Source organism: Pteropus alecto, unplaced genomic scaffold (genome assembly GCF_000325575.1).
Source record: "Pteropus alecto unplaced genomic scaffold, ASM32557v1 scaffold5, whole genome shotgun sequence".
Lineage (NCBI taxonomy): Eukaryota > Metazoa > Chordata > Mammalia > Chiroptera > Pteropodidae > Pteropus > Pteropus alecto.
In genome coordinates this window covers 6116653-6136957 of record NW_006441953.1, presented here as the reverse complement: position 1 = coordinate 6136957, position 20305 = coordinate 6116653, and the positions used below count along the sequence as shown (strand labels likewise).

General features: G+C 39.6%; 1 protein-coding gene across 7 annotated transcripts in view; it reads left to right on the top strand.

Annotated features, from left to right (window-relative positions):
- LEF1 (lymphoid enhancer binding factor 1) overlaps nucleotides 1-20305 on the top strand; it is a 103654-nt gene that overhangs the window by 61826 nt on the left and 21523 nt on the right. For 4 of the 7 annotated variants that reach the window (XM_006918900.2, XM_015594904.2, XM_006918899.3 and 1 more), the window contains exons 4-8: nucleotides 10670-10802; nucleotides 13333-13423; nucleotides 15015-15098; nucleotides 17213-17335; nucleotides 18398-18560. In XM_006918900.2, the coding sequence (XP_006918962.1) occupies nucleotides 10670-10802; nucleotides 13333-13423; nucleotides 15015-15098; nucleotides 17213-17335; nucleotides 18398-18560 (594 nt within the window). The remainder of the gene's footprint in view (nucleotides 1-10669; nucleotides 10803-13332; nucleotides 13424-15014; nucleotides 15099-17212; nucleotides 17336-18397; nucleotides 18561-20305) is intronic. The other 3 variants (XM_006918905.1, XM_006918901.2, XM_006918902.2) reach the window with 1 other exon arrangement.

Below are 20305 nucleotides of genomic sequence, written 5' to 3'. Positions count from 1 at the left end.
TCACTGCATTTCTTCCTGCTAATTTTCAAAGGACAATCTTAACACGAACAAAAGACAGTCTTTAACGTGAAGTAAATTCAGATTCAGAGGATTAGGGATGCTATAAAGGTGTTGTGAAATCAAATAATAGGATGTTGCAGTGTTTTGTAATTAGAAGTCATTCTCTCTTTTACTCTGATCTCTCAGCTTTCAACCTTGACCTTAGCCCCTCTATAGACTCTAGTTACTGAAAAGTGTGTGTGGGGTCCCCTTTTGGCTCCCAGAATCAGTTATTTCCCTTTGTGGCCATTTTTTCAGCAGTTCACAGTGAAAAGTTCATCTGTTTAGGATAAAACAGATCTGTATTTAAGTTCAACCATTTATAGGCTAACTAGAGTAAACTTGGGCAAAACTTAACCTTTCTGTCTCAATTGTTTCTTCATTTGAAAATAGGAGAATAAATTTGATCACGAGTGTAAAAGCATCATCATAGTTCCTAGAATATAGTAAGTATTCAGTGAATATCCCTTCTCTTATCTTTCTCACTCAGACATCCAGGTTTTAAGTATTATGACCTATACTTTGTCTCTTTTCAGTTCCCTTTCTTTGATTTATTTTCCTTCTTCCATGTTTATTTCATACAGTTACTGCATTATTGATTAATTAATTATAGGACAATTAATTATATGATTCTTTAGTCACCCTAAAGGGTCAGATAATTAACTTAAAATAAAGCTTAAGGTTAGACATAATCTTGTACTAGAAGAGTTCTACTTAAATATAAGGATTATTCTAAAAATTTTCTTAAGTGATTGGCCAAAATCTGGCATGTTGGTTGTTAATTTGGAGAGAAAGACAAATCTCTCTTTAAATCTTCCTGAAAATAAATTTATTTGGACTCTTAACTCTGTTTAGTGACTACCCTTTCCATTCCTTAAGCCAGGGGTCCCCAACCCCCAGGCTGGGGACCAGTACTGGTTTGTGGCCTGTTAGGAACCTAGCTGTACAGCAGGAAGTGAGTGATGGGCGAGGGAGCGAGTGAAGCCTCATCTGTATTTGCAGCCGCTCCCCAGCACTAGCATCACCGCCTCAGCTCCACCTCAGATCATCAGGCATTAGATTCTCATAGGATCACTGGTGCCAAAAAGGTTGGACACCACTGCCTTCTGCTGTGACCCTGCAGTTAACGTGGAACTTTCCTTGCACATAGTTCTCCCTGATTTCCCTGATGTTGGGAGGAGGGAGGGGGAAGATGTGCTGATCCTACCGCTCATCCCTTCCCTCTGAACTGCAGCTTCTGTGAGCTCTGATATGTGAGGAACATGCTCTTGATTTTGTAGTCCTTGGATAAAAGGAAGAAAAAAGAAGAGGAGAAAAATACAAAACTAACTAAACTTCAGAATTTTATAGTGTAATTGGAATAACTAACACCAAATGATGTTTGTAGTGGCATTTCATTTTTATCTCCTAAAGATAAATTAGTGACAACATTTTGTAAATGAGAGGGGAAAAAAACCCCAAGAAAGAGAGTTATCTTTGCCTTAATGGTCAGCATTAGGCATTGCATTATCCTGAGCTTATCATAGCTGCCCACTTCCTCCTCCTCTCCCACTCTCACGGTTGACTTTGGGAAGAGAGATGATGGGGTAGGCCCAACACAGTCACATGAGCTCTTAAAAAACAGAGATGGTTCATCACTGGTCATAAAGGAGGAAATCAGAGATTCCAAGCAAGAAGTATTTGATGTACCACTGCTGGCTTTAAGATGGGAGGGGGCTACATGTCAGGGAACCGTGAGTGGCCCGCACCTGATAACCGGCAAGGAAATGGGGACAAACCACCAGGGACTGAATTCTACTAACAACCAAAGTGAGCTTGCAGAGCCTTCAGACAGACACTCAGTCAGCCAATATCTTGTGACACCCTGAGCAGGGAACCCAGTCACACTGTGCTGGAATCCCGCTCATGGAATCTTAGATAATAAACTGTGATGTATTAAGCCACTAATAAATTTGTAGTAATTTTTTATGCAACAGTAGAAAATACAAGGATCAATTCCTTTTTTTCATATAGGGTATGGATTCTTTCTTGAAAAGAGTTGACTTCTTAATGTTGAAAGCCATGTTCAGACAATTAGTCATAAGAAATAGGTTTTGAATGTCTCCACTTTGCCCAGACCTGCGCTAGGTGCTGGAGAAAAGTCACCAAGGCATGACTTTTGTCTAGTGCAAGAAAACAGAAGCACAAGCAGTAACAGTACAGTGTGGTCAAGTACAAAGCAGAAGATGCCTGGGTGGACTTGAGGGAGCGAAGAAGGCGTCTTAACACCGAAGGGTGCTGATCCATATTCCCAGCTATCACATGTCAAGAGTCCTTTTGAATAAAATAATTCGAAATCATATGAAAGAACATAAGTCTGAGGTTCTATACTGAGTTAAATTAAAGAGTCAAAGGAATGTAAAACTTAAATATTTAAAAAAGATGTGCCATGTATTATTTTCATTTGTTTGCTTTTCAGATTTCTCTTGATTTGCACATTTAAAATACTGGGAAATCAGAGGGGGAGGAGAATAGCTTAGTACATCACAAAACCACTCCATCTTTGTAACCCATAATCAGTTTCTCTCTGAATTCAACATAAGTGAAATATTATTTTTCATTTTATTAGCTGGGACTGTCCACAATCAACAACTCTCTCTATACTATTACTTTACTATAGGTCATCAGTTTTCCAAGTGTGGTCTCTGGACCCCTGGGGCTCCCTGGGATGGGGGTCCCCAGGTGAGAACTATTCTCTTGAGAACACTAACACTTTTGCTTTTCTACTGCATTGACATTTGCAATGATGGTGCAGAAGTAACGGAGCTTAAAAAAAGTGCCGCTGCCTGGGCACCAAATAGTACCAGTAGTCATTGAGTTCTGCATCTCAATACCCTGCCAGGAAAAAAGAAAATGCCACTGTCACTTCAGAATATCTTTGATGAAGCAGTAAAAGTTATTAATTTTGTTAAATCTTGACCTTTGAATGCATAACTGACAAACTGTTGTTTCTTCTGACTTTGATATTTGTCAGATGTTTTCTCACAAATGAGCGGTCTCTCTCTCCTCAATGAAAACAATTGACAGTATTTGTTGCCAGTGATGAAAATTGAGCTTTCAAGCAAAAATTAGAATTTTAGAAATTTGTATCCACTGCTGTGGGCTTGATAGCTTCCCAAATTCTGAAAGCTTTTCTGATGAGATCAGTGATGACATGAATGAATGTGATTTTTATAATGTCTAATGAAATATGTTAGCTCAGTGAACCAGTATTTTCCACACCATCAATACATAATGCTACAAAACTATACCTGGGTAAATTCATAGTATAAGTGAGATCTCAATGGATTTTAATGTAAGAGTAGGAAAAGTATATGGACGTGGTTTTTGTTTCTATATGACAACTGGCCTTTAAAAACCTCTCATCAAGTTTTGGTATAGTATCAAAGAAGAGGATCCACAATAATCTGAAAAAACCATTAAAATAAACTTTCCCTTTCAACAACGTATCTGTGTGAAGTCAGGTTTTCTTCATATACTTTAACCAAAATAACATCAAAACGGAGACTTGAAAGTGAAAAGATGCGAGAATCCAGTTGACCTCATTAAACCAGATTTTAAAAGATTTGCAAAAACTGTAAAACTAAATGCCACTCTTTTCATTTAATGTTTTTGTTTAGAAAATAGTAATTTTTCATAAAAATATTTTTATGTTAATGCATAATGGGTTTGTCATTTCACAATGAATTAATACTTTTAAATTTCTCATTTATTTTTAATATGATAAGTATTTATAAATACAGCCACACAAACAAAGCCGATCAGGATCTTCAGTGATTTTAAAGAGTGTTAAGGTGCCTTGAGAACAAAAAATTTGAGAATGCTGTTCTAAGAGAGTTTTTAAAGTGAATAAACATAGATTGTATTATTTACTAAATTATAATCTAATAGAAGAAACAAAGCAAGCAGATAGGAAACCTGTGTGTATGTGTATTCATAACAAGTTCTAAGCCAGAATATTATATATTGTTTAAGGTTTCAAGCATGGAGTGCCATTTATGATGAATCTTGAAGGATAGGAAGGATTTTTACAAGCAGTGAGGAGAGGAAGGTGTTGGGATCATGGACACATTAGACTGAAAGTATATTGGCAGGGTAGGGAAGGGAAAGTTTGGTGGGGAATTCACCTGAAAGAAAGCGTAGCTCTAAATTCTAAAACTACTTTGTCTTAGCAATGAATGATTTGAATTTTTAGCAGCAGAGTAATTCATTTATTGGTACCCACTTTCCTTTCCTCTTTCCTTTATCCATTCCACAAATATTTATTGAGTATATATTATGTGCCAAGACCTCAGTTAAATGTTTTCTTTGCATTGCTCCTTAACCCTCGCCTTAATCCTGTGAGGTATTAATATTTTATCCGTTTTACGTATAAGGAAACTGAGGTTCTGAAAAATTAAGTGAATTATCTAAGCATAGAGACTAAATGGCATTTAAATGTTTGGGATTCGAACTTTCTGCCTCCGATACCCATGTCCTTGAATATAGAACTGTATCATTACTCATCTTTTCCACTTGGCAACCAGAGGATTCCAGGACTGTCTATTTTTAGTTCCATAGGGATCCGAGCTGTAGACTTCAGCGTCACTGACTTGAGTCAGATCCTGTCTCTGCTACTTAACATCCTGTGTGATCTTGTATAAATTACTCTCAGAACCTTGGCTTTCTTCTTTATAAAACAAATCTTGACACCTAACTTAGAGGTGATTTCAAGGTTGAAGGAGGTACTGTATGGGGATTATCACCTTACAGAGAACTCGGAACATCGTGGGTGCTCCATGCGTTTTTTTTTAGCGGCTCTTCCAGCAGCCTGTTTGTGGTCCTGCCGGTGACATCGGTCTTCCCCAGATGGTCGGGTGAGCCCATGGCAGGCCGTCCTGGCCCGGCAGAGCAGCCGGGAAGTGAGGAGGAGAGACGGCCGGGCCGGGCGGCGAGCAGTGCGGGGCAGGAGAAGCAGAAATGTGGTGTCCGCAATGCCGGCATGAGTCCTCTCGCCTGGTTATTACCGAGCTGTGTATCCACAAGGACTTGGCCTTCTCATCTGCAAACGTAGAGGTGACACTGGCCACTGAAGTGGATGAGTGCCAGAGAATATAGAGGCGCAAGCATAATGGGGGGCACTTACTCCGCGTCCGGTCCATATCGATTCCTTTTCCCTATCACATGTTTCTTCCCCTCTTAGGAAAACATACCAGGTGTCTGATGATGGGGAAGGTCTCTAGACCAACCTTTCGTATCCAGAGTGGGACTCATGGAATATTTGACCGTTACAAACCGTAGAACTTTCCCAGATCCTGTTTGGGGCCTCACCGTTATCTGAAAGTGCTGCTGCATCGCAACCAGTTGTGGTCTTAGATCTGAAAGCCGCATCAGACCTGAATCAGCTGTTTAGCTTGGGTGCGTCTTAGGACATTTCCAGCGCTACATGTTACTTTTGAGGTCTAGTTGATGCAAGAATCATCGCATCTTTTTATGGTGAATTAAATCTGCTCCTTTTCGTGGGAAGGCTTGAGAAGCTCAGATGCTCAGCAGAGGAGGGAAGGCACAATACGAAATTACACGGCTTCCATTTCACGAGTACCTAAGAGTTTAATAAAAAGTAAAATGCCAGCATAACATTGAGGCCAGATGAAATTCCTCATTTAGTAAGCTGGAGTGTTAAATTCCCCCGGATTCAGTTATGACCAAGAGGACTATTGATAAAACATTCAGCCAATGGAAATGGAACGCGAGACCTTTATGCACAGCCAGATCCTGCGCTGTGGGTTTAGTTGAAGTCTGGAGGTGTGCAAAATGGGGACTAGCTCCCAGCCCAGCAGGTTTCTCCGCCAATTACTCCACTTACCAGCAGGCCCACGCCTTGGCCAGGAGGGAGCAGGTCCACTTTTTAGTCATTCCCAGAACCACATCCTTGGAGGCTGACAACTTTCACGACAGCTGGAGTTACTGCCAGCGGTGAGCGGGTCATTTCTGGGAACGCTGCTCTGGGGGTGGCTCTCAGGATCCCTAAGTGGCACCCACTTCGTGTCTACAGGAGGTGTGGGTTTTTTTTGGCTCTGATGCCAAAGAGGTCCTTACCTGCAGGGAGCAGCCTGGGTGGCGGCCACGCTAGCCTCCTGGAATGCTGTCAGTGCTGGAGAGAAAGGTAGCAGTTGAGTCTCCGCAGGTCTGACCGCTTCTCCTGAGGCGCCTCTTTGTCTGAGGTGATTCTTGTGCCTGGGACAGAGACCACATAGTCATTTCATGGATGTACATCCTGTCAGGTGTGGTCCAGATGGTCAACTCCATGTCCAAGATTTTATGAACTTGGCTCTTCAGGGAGACGGCATGGTGTACTGGTTACACATGTGGCCTCTAGAGTCAGACTTCCTGCATTTGAATCCCGGCTTCGCCACTTGCTCTATGCCCTTGGGAAAGTTGCTTGACTTCTTCTCCATACCTCAGTTTCCTCACGTGTAAAAGGAGAGTAATAACAGTACCTGCCTCAAAAGTACTCTAAAGTGTTTAGCACACAGGAAGCACTTGGCAAGTGTCAGTTGCTGTAATAATGGCGTGCTTTGTGAGTAGGATGGTCTGATGGTGGTTTCCCAAGTTTGGGAAGGGATTGCGAACTCCCTGCTGAATAGCCATGTGTGGGTGCTGAGTGCAGGTGGGAGAGCTGTCTTCTAGAGTGCACCCTTGGTGTTTTCTACCCCTTCTTCAGCTCCCACTCATTCCATCTTTGTTATTTTTCCTTTGCACACCTGACCAATCACCTGCCTGAAATTAAAGAATGTATAATGTAGTTGGAATAAAAAAAATCAGGGTCCGTGGCCTGGCTTAGCCACTTAAACCGCCATGTGAGCTTAGACGAGTTTCTGCACCTGTTTGAGCAGCAGTAGAGTTTTGGGGATGGTTATCTCATAAAGGCAGAGTAGTTGTGCATGCTCTAACCCTGGGAAAATGAAACAAAGGACACACATTGGGAATTCCTGTGCTTTTCCACTGGAAGCCAAAACTTATCTGACTGTACCTATGAATGAAAAAAAAATCAAAATGATATTTACCCTTCCTTCTCCCTTACAGGGAAGTGTGTAGTAGAACAAGCACCAGACTGGGAGTCAGGAGACTTGGGTTCTGTTAAGTGAGGTTCTAGGTGCACAGAGGTGGAATTTCTGTGCTGCTTGATCCTACCTTGTCGAGTGACTCAGGGGTTCCACTCACATTGTATTCACAGTGACCCTGTATCACTAGAGGTGTGTAGCGAGCAGCCCTGCATTATTCCGAGTGCTGACAATAGTCCTGGCTTGATCACCCGTTCCCTGGTGACCTCTGTTTCCTCTCAGAGAATAAAGATCTTGGACTAAACGAGCTTTTGGTTTCTTACAGCTTTAACAGTCTCTCCTGTCATCAGTTTCCTTTTTCAAGTCATAGTACTTGATGTCCTGGTCTCAGACTTTACTTAATTTTTGTTATTGTTGTTTACATATTCTTTATCTCCAGTACCCCCACCCCCACTTCCAGACTTCTAGAAAAGAAGCAGCATGAAAATAGGGACTTTGTCAGTGTTGGCCATCGATACTAGAATAGTGCTTAGTGCATTTTTGGTGCTTAATAAATATACACATGGGCCCACGTACACATGTGTAAGCGTGCATTATAATGTAGTTAGATGAATTTTGTAGAGACTAACTTGTCACTTGGTTATTCCTTCTCCCCCACCCTCTTCGCCTCACCCTACAATATAACACGTTATTTGGAGATCTGGAGATCTGAGGACTAGAATTAAGAATGGTTATATTGTCCGCCTTGAAACTTACCTCTGAGTGGCAGTGCCTGGGTTTTCTCCTAGTGTATGCGTATAGTGTCAAAGGACAGCGCCTCCTGCTTTCAGGAGAAGCCCAAGTTTAGGGCCCAGGACACTTACTTGGCCGTAATGATGGCGATGTATAGTGTAGGTTGTATGCATAGTGGAGGTGGCTGGCGGGAAGCAAATATAAACCTTAGAATTATGCTCACACATATTATTGAGATTTCATATTGCTTTTATTATTTGGCCACAGAAATGGACATAATCCTTGTTGGCTTTAGCACACTACTAGTACTGCTTTCACTGTCTATCTTGCAAAATATAAGACAAGGCCAGAGCTTAAATTAAAATCCTTGGCTTCTTATCTCCTTCCCACAGGAAAGCAAATCTGTGTTGAAAACCGTAAAATTAGGAGGAGAGCAAGGATAGCATAATTTAGCAAAAATTCATGGCACCAGATTCTGAGCTATATGACTGGAGGGATAGGTCAGACATTAGGAAGATACTGCCTGCTAATGCAAGTTCCTTAAGGTGGTGCTCTGGAAATAAGAAAGGCATGCAAAAAATATGTATTTCCAGAGGATTTCTGCAATGCTTACTCTTTATAACTACCCTAAGAAAATATCTCTGTAGATTGGCAATTATGTTTCTTATGAGACTTTTGAAAAATGACACTCAAAGCAGTTATTCTAAAGTATAGTTGAATTCACTTTAGCATTTGGGTTTTGAGATTTTTGTTTCCGTTTTAAAAAGTGGTTAGAACAATATCCTCCTATCCCTGTACCCACTCGCTATCTCCTCTAGCATTCTAAATTCCTGTATTTAAGAAGCTCATCTGTGTATTTGGCAGACTGCATCATTAACACTTGAAAAGCATTGAAACATTTTTTTTTAGCCTTGTACACATTCATATGCATAGATGTCTGTGCTGAGGTATATAGAGAAAAGACTGTGTGGCTTTGATAATGGTGCTCTATTTAATAAATGCCAGGGGCTATACGAGCTACGCAAGTTCTACCATTAGAGAGGAGCTGATAATTATAAAATAGGAGAAATCTAGTATGGAAATTATGTCATTGTCTAAAAAAGTGTGATTCCCCCCCCCCTTTTAAATTATAAGTTTCTTTTGGGTGAAGGTTGTAATGATAGGGTATAGAGAATTACTATTATTGGCTGTAAAGAGAATTAAGTGGTACTAGGATAATTGCTCTTAATTTTCCCGAGGGTAGACCTTCTTGTTGGAGCCACATACTTTTTATACCTAATTTGTAAAAAACATCAAATACAAAATTAGCGTATGTCATAGGTGCAGTCACCATACACAAGTGTGTTACTGGGCCCACAGCCATTCAGATATGGGTCGACTTTATAAGCACTTTATCCTGTACATTTTTCAGGCATTTTCTTAAGTTTTTAAATACAGATATTTGCTTCTGGAGAAACATTTCACATGCATCTTAGTCTATAGTACAGTAAAAAATCTCATTAATTCAAACTAATTATGGTGAAGGCATGTCTGAAATAGTGAATTAGAGAATATTCAAAATTCATTGTATCCTTTTCCTCTTAAATTCACAAGTAACTTATTACTAAACTGTTTGTAAATAGAGATCCTCCTAATACTACTTTACTTACTTAGGTGTGTTTAAAATCAGAAACATATTTTGCATGTATATCATTGTGCTGAGTTTACCTTCTTTTGGGGGAGGGGGGAAATGTGATGTTTCTGTAAAAACCTATCTCCCTAATTAGGTTAAACTGCCTGAGTCTTGTTTACATTATTGATTTGCTTAATAAGCACTTTAGGGTGGGGGCGGGGAGAAATTCGGCTTTAACAAAACAAAAGGATCCCAGATTTCAAATTGATGAAGTCCAAATAAATAACTTGTATCTTTAAAAAGTGGTATTGTTATATAGTTTTAGACTTCCAATTTAAATAAATTTATCTTGAAACAAATATAAGGCAAAATATGTTAGAATACATAAAATACAAACTTTAACTGTTCTTACAAACTGTTTCATATTATTCAGTAAACTCAAGATTGGAAATTTCCCTTTTTCAGTTAATTCTTATGGAAACTGGAGAACGTAAAGATGAACTGAATAGGGCTAAAGCGATTGTCGTGTTTGATTGACAAAGCTATAAAACATGAAAAAATGGTATAACATAGTTCTTAAAGATGTACAACTATAGAATCATGAATTCTGTAAACTAAGGGAACGTCCAAGTGTGCCAAATTTATATTCGTTGGGTTGTTTAAAAATTTGTCTTTCAAATTGGCAATACTTATTAATTTATTTGTTCAGTGAAAAATTTTTTTGTTGAGTGCCTTTTTATTGCCAGACATATATAATGAATAAAGAGTTTAACAAACATTCATAACTTTTGTACACACAACTCTTTGTTGAACTCAACCTGAGGAGATAATTTTAAAGGGAATATATGTACATATATGTAAAAATATATATATGTATATGTATGTGTGTGTGTGTATATGTATATATACATGTAAAAATATATACGTGCAGATCGATGTCATAGAATACTAGTAATCAACCGAAATCTCCAAAGGGGTGTGGTTAAATAACCGATAGTCTCCTGATGGGATTTTCACATACTTGAGTATTTAACATGGACACATTCTGAAGATCTAAATGAGTATGATTTCAGTTGTCCGGATCTGGAGATGATTCTTGGGTTATGCTAGTGTCTACTTACTGTTATCGTGTGTCTTTTTCTTTGGAAGAAGAGACAGGAGCTGGGCATCTATATTAACGGTTGACCTTGTGGTTACTTTGCAGTCAAATAAAGTGCCCGTGGTGCAGCCATCCCATGCTGTCCATCCTCTCACCCCCCTCATCACTTACAGCGACGAGCACTTTTCTCCAGGATCACACCCGTCACACATCCCATCAGATGTCAACTCCAAACAAGGTGAGAGCCCTGCCTTTTTCAGGAAAGGAGGAGCCATGTCTCATCAGTCTGAGTGACCTGATAGGTGCCTTTGCTCCATGTCACTGGGTGGATCAAAATAAATTTGTAGGAGACAAGAATAATTTATTTGATAACAGTTTTTTTATAAACTCTCAAGAATTTGTTGTTGCTTCTTTTATTTTTCAAGATTAAAAAAAAAAGTATAGATTATTTTCAAAATGACAGCTCTGAAAATCTAGGATACACAATATAAACCAGTATGTTGTACAAATATACTAAAAATTCAATCCTCGGTGCCCCGTGCGGTCATTCATTTATTTCAGCATGTACGAGGTGTTGATGGCAGTGTTAAAAGAAAAATTAGAAAAAGGACAAAGTAAGAGATTTTTACTTCAAATGTTATCTTTTGGGGCCTTTAGTGATTTCTTTTGGTTTCAGTTATATCCCTTTTGGGTTTTATCTATGTTTTTTTTATTATTTACAAGTACCAACTTAGATATAAATAATAAAGTATAAAACTATAACATGAATCTTATTTGCTTCTCTACATTGTTACCAAGGTCTGCTTCTGTATCATTTACAGAAAAACACACAGCATTATAGGTCTGAAAAATCAAAACTAAATACCAGGCCCTTTCTGCATAACATATATAAATGCATTTATTCCTCACAACAACCTCTTTTCCATTTTTATTCTGATTTTACAAAATAAAAACAAATAACTTCCTAAGAAGTTACTTATAAAAGCTTAAAAATCTCTAAGGCTGTGCTGTATATAGCCTCCAGCACATACTAAGTGTTCCGTAAGCATCAGTTAAATGAATGATGTGAAGTGTGTCTTCAGTAGACAGCAACTGATGGAAAGTCACACACTTCTAGGAATCTGTGGAAACAGGATCTTAAAACAGTAAGCTGTTTAGAAAACACAGATCTATTTTTTTCCATTAACATGATGACCTAAGCCACATCGTGTACTTTGTATGTACCTGCAAAATGCGTGATAATTTTAACTCAGCATGGGGAATGGGTTTGTTTAAATACTGTTTATTTCACTTGTTCATTTGTTCAGTCATTCAAAAGTATGTATCGAGGACCTTCTCTGAAACAACATGGTTTAATACATAGCTTGGTAAAACATGGCCTCTTTTTCCCAAGCAGTATTTAAACTCATGCAGGAAATCATCTGCGAAAACTAACTATAAAACAAAATGAAGAACATCTTAAGTAACATGTTAAAAGTACAAATAAAATGTTGTAGATTCAAAGAAGAAAGAGATTTCTCAGAGCTGTAAAAGTTAGAGAATATTCTGTGGGAGATGGGTATTTGAAATATGAATAGAATTTTAATAGAAACAGTCAAATGCCCAGCATAGGAACTGGCATGTAGCAGGTGCTAAGTAAATGTTAGTTCCCTCCTTCCTCCTTCGGGTAGTAAAAACAAATCCAGCTAGTTTGTATTTTTTTGTTCTGCTGAGTCGCTCCTACACAGAATCACTGATGTGATGTTCTGAGCATACTCCGAACATGGACTAGTGTGAAGAGATCTTCCATGTGCTCACCCAGTTCCACACACTGGCCAGTGTATTTACAACCACTGAATGCATCTTCTAGGTGTTCAGCCTGGTGTGTTTATATGTGGAAATGGTCTTTCAAAGCTGGTTTAGCTGTGTAAAGAAACCGTTGTGCCTTTTTTTTCTGTTCACAATCACTTTCCACCAAATATACTATTTTTATATTTTGCATTTTTATGCATGTGTCTTACCCCTTCTTTTCTGTACCCAAGGTAAGATATAAACAAAGAGATGGAGATGCCTTTTGGGTCTAGGATTAGGTATAATTTTTAGGTGGTTTTTACAGTTATAGGACAGTGTACTCCAGGGAGTATGAGCTCAAGGAGCAATTTGGTGGCACTCTCATTTTCTGTGGAATACAGCTAATCCAGAACAGCTTGACCTTGAAGCCCAGAGGACTCAACTTGATGAAGGGCTTAGTTGGAGCTGAAGTGGCAGAGACCAAATGAATCATATCAAGTGTGACCATTATGGGGCTGAAGATGATTCCTAATTAATCGTTGATCCTCTGAGGTATCACATTTCCCAAATCTATGTGTCCATAAGGGAGCCAATAAATATGAAAGTGGCAATTTACCTAATCCTTGAGCACCATGGCAAGCCATTTACTTATGAAGGGCTCTCATTTTCCATTCTACACAAAAACAATTGCCTACCATTTTCTTAACCGAAATGAAATAAAGCGGGCAAACTAAATAATGTAAAAGTCTTATTTTATGACTGTTTTACTCTTTCAGGAGTTTCTCATGATGTACTATTTTAAGACCTGTTTTCTCAAATTGAAACCTTGAGAAAAGACAACAAACTGACTTGTTAAATAGAGCTGATAAATAAATGTTTTTCATTCTAGACCTTAAGAAGTAATGGCATGAAGCATTTTATTGCCTTTCTGTTGCTCTAAGAGTCAAATGTCCTATGAATCTGAGTACTCTACCTCTCTCTGGTTTTTTTTTCACTAGGCATGTCCAGACACCCTCCGGCTCCCGAGATCCCCACCTTTTACCCACTGTCCCCAGGTGGTGTTGGACAGATTACCCCTCCTCTTGGCTGGTAAGAACCTTCCCTTCCTATAAACTTCAGCCAGGCATTTGAACACATGTTCTACTTTTCCATCCATGGAAATTAGCTTTATGAATGATAACTCTTGTGGAGTTGAGGAAATTTCACATCAACAAGCAAGGTTCTAACTTTATTTCATTTCAATTTGAAAGATTTTAAAAAACACAGACTTTGAAATGGATTGAATCCGATTGCTAATATGTGTAGAAAATGACTGTGTAGCATTTGCTTTGAAGCTTATAGTTTTATGGATTCAATTTGTGGCTTTGGGCATTTGCTATGCCTGTACAAAGTGCTCAGTGTGGTTTTTCTTTTCTAGATTTTTATGAAAACTTATGTTTTTGAAACAAACTTAGACACATTGAATATCTACATACTACCATTGCTTATAAATGGGCAAGTGAGGTAAATGACAAATAACTAGAGAGAAATTAAAAAATACAAAAACGTCTTTTGAATTTTAATAAAATCAACTCCAGTTTGAGTTCAGAGAACTAGAAAACTGATGTTCGGGCTTTTATTTATTTATTTTTCAGAATCCAAATGTTCTTTGTCGTTTATTTCTAAAAAAAAAAAAAAAAATTCTTACAGCTGCCTTCGAAGTTTTCTAAATTGTAACGGTAGAGGAAAGGAGGAAATGTGTTTGAGGAAGAAAGAATAACTGTATGCAGGGCAGCCTGTTTTTTTCATTTTGTCATTAGCACACAGCTTTCCTCGCTCCCACTCCCATCCCTTCTCCATTCCTCCCCTCCCCACTGCTCACGCCAAGGAAGCAGGGCTTCGACTTGAACAGATGTCCTCTCTCCTGTCTTTATCTGGCTCTCTGTTCCAACAGCAGCCATGTCACATTGCCCCAGTCTGCCAACCTTGGAGTCCTTCCTTGAGCTCTTCTTCAACTAGGAGGGGCGTCCTGCCAAGCACCTTCCAGCTCACTGGCTCTCTCTCTCTTTAGTTTTAAATCTCTCGGTCAATAACTGTTTGAATTTAATCGATTATATGTACATCTTCGAACCTACATCATCATTCTCTCAGAACTTAAGATGCGTAGGGGCAATAATCCTGTGCCGAGTTACATCAGTGGCAGCTGGAAATAAAGCCTGTGCAAATGAAAAACGTGGGATGTGGGAAAACGGAGGGAGCGATGGACTTCTCAGAGTAGCGAGAAAACAATCCCAATGACCTGGTCTCTTACTTCTTGACTCTCACCTGGGTATGGGGGGCCGGGCAATGTTTTTAAAATATTTGTTCATTTTTATATAAAGTTTCGTTTCCTCTTCCTTTTCCTGAAATTCTCTGGTTCTGATAAAGAATCTACTACGCTCCTTCTCTGAAAGGAATATTTCACCATTTTCAGGGTTCTGTTACAAAGTCGAGGCTGGGAGATTTTCTCAAAGCGGAAGATGCTTTGATTGGGTGGTGGGTGAGGAAGGAAAGCAGTTGGATAACTGAAGAAATGCTGTGGTCTGTAATATCCCACAAAATCCTATTTGAATACCTCCCTCTTCGCCCCTCATCAAACTCTTGCTGCTGGTTGGTTACTCATGTTTTGTCATTGATGGGTTCCTTTCTTCTGTGACCTCAGGCAAGGTCAGCCTGTATATCCCATCACGGGAGGATTCAGGCAACCCTACCCATCCTCACTGTCAGTCGACACTTCCATGTCCAGGTAGGTAGCGGTGGAAACTGGGCACCCCAGGACAAGTTGCTCTTTCTGCGCTTGCATCTCGTGCGCCTCTGCTTGCCTCTCAGTCGGCTAGGAGGGTGCATAGCTCAGCCACGTGTCTGTCTGTGCAGTGTGCCTGGCTCTCACACTAGGTGTCCTAGAGATCCCTGGGTAGGAGCTATATACTCTGCACCCCACAGCGAGCACCAGCCGCACCCACCGGGGAGACGGACTCGGATACACTGGGAAACTGTGCATCCAGAAGACTTCCTTGCCACCCAACTGCAGAATATGAAATGTCCTGAAAGTGGACCTCACATGAGCTTGTTTTATTCAAAATATGCTGGGGTCGGAGTCAGGGGTGAGGGATAAAGACTGGTTTGGTCTAAGTTCTATGATTCGCTTTCTTTGAGGAAAGTTGTATGAGTTAAATGTGACAGTGTTTGAAAATGCCCAGGTAGTCTAGAGCCTTCCTGGACCAAGGCTGTCAGAAAAGAAAAAAACGGTGCTTACAGGCTCTCCGGCCTTTTGGGGTGTGTGTCCTAGTGTGTGAATCAGGCCCTGTGGCGACATAGTAGTGCCAGCAAAGCTCTGTAAGGTCTGCCGCCACACTGCTCTGTGTAATGCTTTGCTTCTGGAAAGGACGGCTTCTGTGCCCTGTGCTTGATGTACACACACATTTGTGATGTATCATCTGTGTGTTTGATGTTGCTTTTTCAAGGGAGCTAGCATTACTGTGCTGGAAGTCAAACTTTTGGGTTAGTAACTGGTTGTAAATCTTTACTTTTTACATAAGTATGAAACTTTGCAGTTTCTGTGGTGAATTTCAGCTTTTTAAAACAACATTATTTGTTCAGCAAATTGTAAATCTACTGAATTGGGAGGGGATGAAATTAATATCCTTCCCCCAGAATATATTTTTACACTTTTTAACATGGTAAGAACTGTCCAATGACAGGATTTTCTCACAGGCATCATGTCTTTTTGCATTTGCAAAATAATAGCAAATAATAGCAAAGCATTGTTATTTGACCAAATATTTGTATTTTTACTATGCTGCCTTAATTTTTAAAAATTTGTTTCTGAAATATAACATATTCAAGCAGTTTCTTCTTTCCTTCCCAGATGAAGGAATTGGACAGGCTGTGATAAACCTGAGAATGTTATTCTTGCTGAATTGAATGTTTACTTTAAAACAGTTTGAAAAGCAAAGATTTCTAAAGCATACCCAAATGATCCAAAATGCTTCTTGAAAGTACTATCCCTGTTCTATTTATTTATTTATTTATTTACTTACTTACTTATATACTTATTAACTTATTTTTGCATGGAAGTTTCCCTCTTTTTGTGTTGGATGGTGGTGGATGTCTTGAGATTTTTTTTTTTTATGGTCTATAAGCATACTTGGGAAAAAGCCTTTATTTAGTGTATGTAGTTTTTACCTTGATGCAGAATTGTATTCTTCCCTTTGATTAAACCCTTCTCTTAATTTTATGAGTCCTCCAAAAGGCTAGATCTCTTAGACATCCTTTCTGCATAGAAAATTACTTTAGATAATGTTAATAGTGACCTTATTAAATTGGAGACTGAAAAAAATCTTCCTGTCCCTTAATTTTCTTAATTATTCTTTCCCAACATTAGTAAAGAAGCCAACAATATAAGATTCTTAATGTGATAGTTTATTTGGGAATGTAGGTGGAGGTTTTTAAATGTGATGACTTTAGCTTTTATTTAAAGATAATTTAAAAGCAAAATTGTAATAAGGTGTTATATTTCCAATAATTACTCTTACTGAAATTCTTTGAAAACTGCTTTGCAAGAAAAGTGAGTCAATATTTTTTTTAATCCTATGGCCTAGAGCTATCCCAGGAAAAATGTCAGATTTTACTATTAGTTTGGAAAAAAACTCTGTTATACAGAGAGTTATTATAAGTATTTTCTGCCTGAATACAAAAAGGAAAGAAATTAATTATCATCCCACTCTAATTTATAGTTAATACTGCTGTGTATAACTGCCAATAGCAGTTTGTGGATTGTAGTGGATTGTTTCAAAATTCCATCTAGCTTTTGCTACAACAGCCAGTAGTATGTATTTTTCTTCTCTTTCCTTCTTTTAGGTTTTCCCATCACATGATTCCTGGTCCTCCTGGTCCCCACACAACTGGCATCCCTCATCCAGCTATTGTAACGCCTCAGGTCAAACAGGAACACCCCCACACTGACAGTGACCTGATGCACGTGTAAGTTTGCATCTGGTCTCACCTGTGAATGCCTGAAGATATAGAGGATTTAAACAATTTCTTCTTCACAATTGTTGAATGTTCCCCCCTCTCTTTTATTATGGAAATCAGTGTAGCTCTACTTTGAAAGCTCTGTCCCTGAAGACTTTAAGCGGCTTGATTCTCACTGGGAGCTGATTTTGATTCTGAGGTTGGAAAGGAGCACAGACCTCAAAAGATCAAGGGAACCTCACCAAAATGGAGTAATCTTCAGAGAACAGGCACTGGATAATCTTGAGCTGTGTAGCCATTTACCGCCACCAAATTTCCGTGGGGTTCCAATTGTTGGGGAGCCCCTGGCTGTAACTGAAATGATTTGGAGAGTTCAGTGCCTGGCCAGGGTGCAGTTTCCCTGCTTCGAGGCTACAAAAGCACAGAAGTCAAGAGAAGGGGGCAAAGCAAGCCCGAGATTGCCTGTCGGCCAGAGTGGTCTCAGGCTGTTAAAGCGGCTCGATTCCTTGAAGAGATTAGGAATTGAGTTTTTCAGTGTAGTTTTCATACTGGGACAAGAGGATGGGGCAGCAGGAAGCATGTGATAGTTCATAAAACATCTGCCAATGTTGGCAAAGCCAACACACGTTTGGGGAAGAGAGTGAAGTTTCATTAGCTTGTCGGAGTGGTCCTTGACCGCCCACCCCACCCCCTCCGCCCTTCCCCCTTCCCCCGCAAAAGTTAAGGACATCAGTTCTGAAAGAGGAATGACCACTCCAACTATAGGTTCAGCTTTTCTGAGGTGACTAAGGAGCTCAGCTTCACACACTCATTTCCATTTTGTGTTCAACACTTCGGTAGCTCCAGGGGAATTTTCTCAAACCAAAGGCTCCTCACTCTTAGAGTGGAAGAGTTGCTGTTCTGAATTAAGGGTGTTGGTGGGAGGTGGGGGGAGGGGTTTGTGGAGAGCCTTAGAGAGTTGTCCCCAGCCTGAGTTTGACTGAGATGTAAACAGATGCTCTGCTTCTCTCCTCCCAAATTTTCCTTATTTCATCTGCCTCCTCCCCCAACACCACCACATCCACCTTTTAGGAAGCCTCAGCATGAACAGAGAAAGGAGCAGGAGCCAAAAAGACCTCACATTAAGAAGCCTCTGAATGCTTTTATGTTATACATGAAAGAAATGAGAGCAAATGTCGTGGCTGAGTGTACTCTGAAAGAAAGTGCAGCTATCAACCAGATTCTAGGCAGAAGGGTAAGTACTGGGATGGTGTATAGATGTTTATGGGAACTGTGGAACTGCTTCATTGAAACCTGCCCAAGTGTACTGGCATGTCAGGTGCTCGGAGAATGCATTTGGATAATCACCAGCCACTTTGGGGAGTAACAGAACAAGATATGATGATAACCTTTTGGAGTATTAAATGAATATAATGCATTGTAAACAACTTCCTATGAGTACTCGGCACGCAGAAAACTTCCTTCAAAAGATAACTGTTTTCCTTGTTATTCTTTAAACAAATATTTATTGAGTGTCTTTAATGTGCCAGGCATGATAGTAAGGCTGTTAGATAATAATTACTGTATGAAACAGATATGGTCCTTGCCTTCATGCAGTTTAAAGTTTTGTGACAGGATACTGATATTAGACAAATGATTACCCGATAAACATACAATTAAAATTTTGACAGATACTGTGAATGTAAAGAGCAAGATTTATGAGAAAGAACAAGAAGGGGCTGGAGGCAGGTCCCCTGAGGAATGAGTAGGGGTTAACCAAGTGATGAGTGGGGAGAGGTGGGCTCTCCCCAGATGGAGCAGTGTCTGTGGACTCGTGTCTGAAGCAAGAAAGCACTGAGCTCATGTAGGGAGCAACAGAAAGGCCTTCCTTGGAGAGCCAGCCATGCTCCCTGATGAACCCTGGCAAACAGAGGTGGCCGCTCCTTCCGAGACCGAAAGCGGATCGGTGCTGCTCAGAAGCTCTAAGTGGAAGAATTTACATGGGCCAGAGACGTCTTTGTTCTGAAAAGTCACTTTCTGTTTCTTAAAGTGTGCATGAGCCAGGTTTCTGGATTGCCCCTTTTCCTTTCTTTTCATTCCTTCTTTGACCTATCCTAAGATATTTTTCTAAGCACATATTACGTACCAGGCACTAGGCTATAACTGAGACAGGCACACTAAGTTTTTTTATTTTGATCTAACTTCTGGCCAAAAGGCTAGTGGGTCTTTCCAGGTATATTTCTCAGGACTGAAATGGTTCAGACAGGTATCTGAAGAGTGGTGGGAAAACTTTGAGTTTTTCTAATTCCAATTACATTTCCACTGTAATGGCCTTATAATTTTAGAAATGCTTCATCATAATTTTTAATGCTCTTTATATATGTGTGGTGGCTTCTTAACTGTGCACTCGTGTATTTGTTTTTGTAAGCTCTCAAGAAATTCATGATTTGCAAATGAACATTTGACGAGAAGTTTCTAACAACCTTTGTGAAACTTAGGGGATCATGTCTTTGCTGTTATCATTTTTTCCATGTTTGTTACAAACCTAATACATTTCAGCATTCCTAAGACAACATTCAGGCTGTGCGAACAGGCCAAGGGAAGCAGGCTTTCTTGCATTATCGATTCCTGTTGGATAGCAAAAAAATGCAGCTATTTCCAATCTGTAAGACCCCAGGGTTTCAGGGGTAGGGTGCAGTGGCAGATTATAGCTTTTCGGTGCCTGGTGTACAATACTCTATCTCCCTGTAGATTCTTAAACACTTAATAACAGTAATTACAATGATTTCCCAAGCCAGATCATAGCAGATGAGTGATTCCCATCATCTTTGAAGAACTCTGCCTTAAATGCTTAAAGGCTGATGACCATTTCCCCTGACCCTTTAAAAGAAGAAATCAGAGGAAAAGAAGGAAAAGACATTCTAACGTTAGCTTATGTAAAACTCTTAGCTTTCCCCCCACCCCTTTTTTGAGTTTAATGGTCCCTGGGCCTTCCAGCAG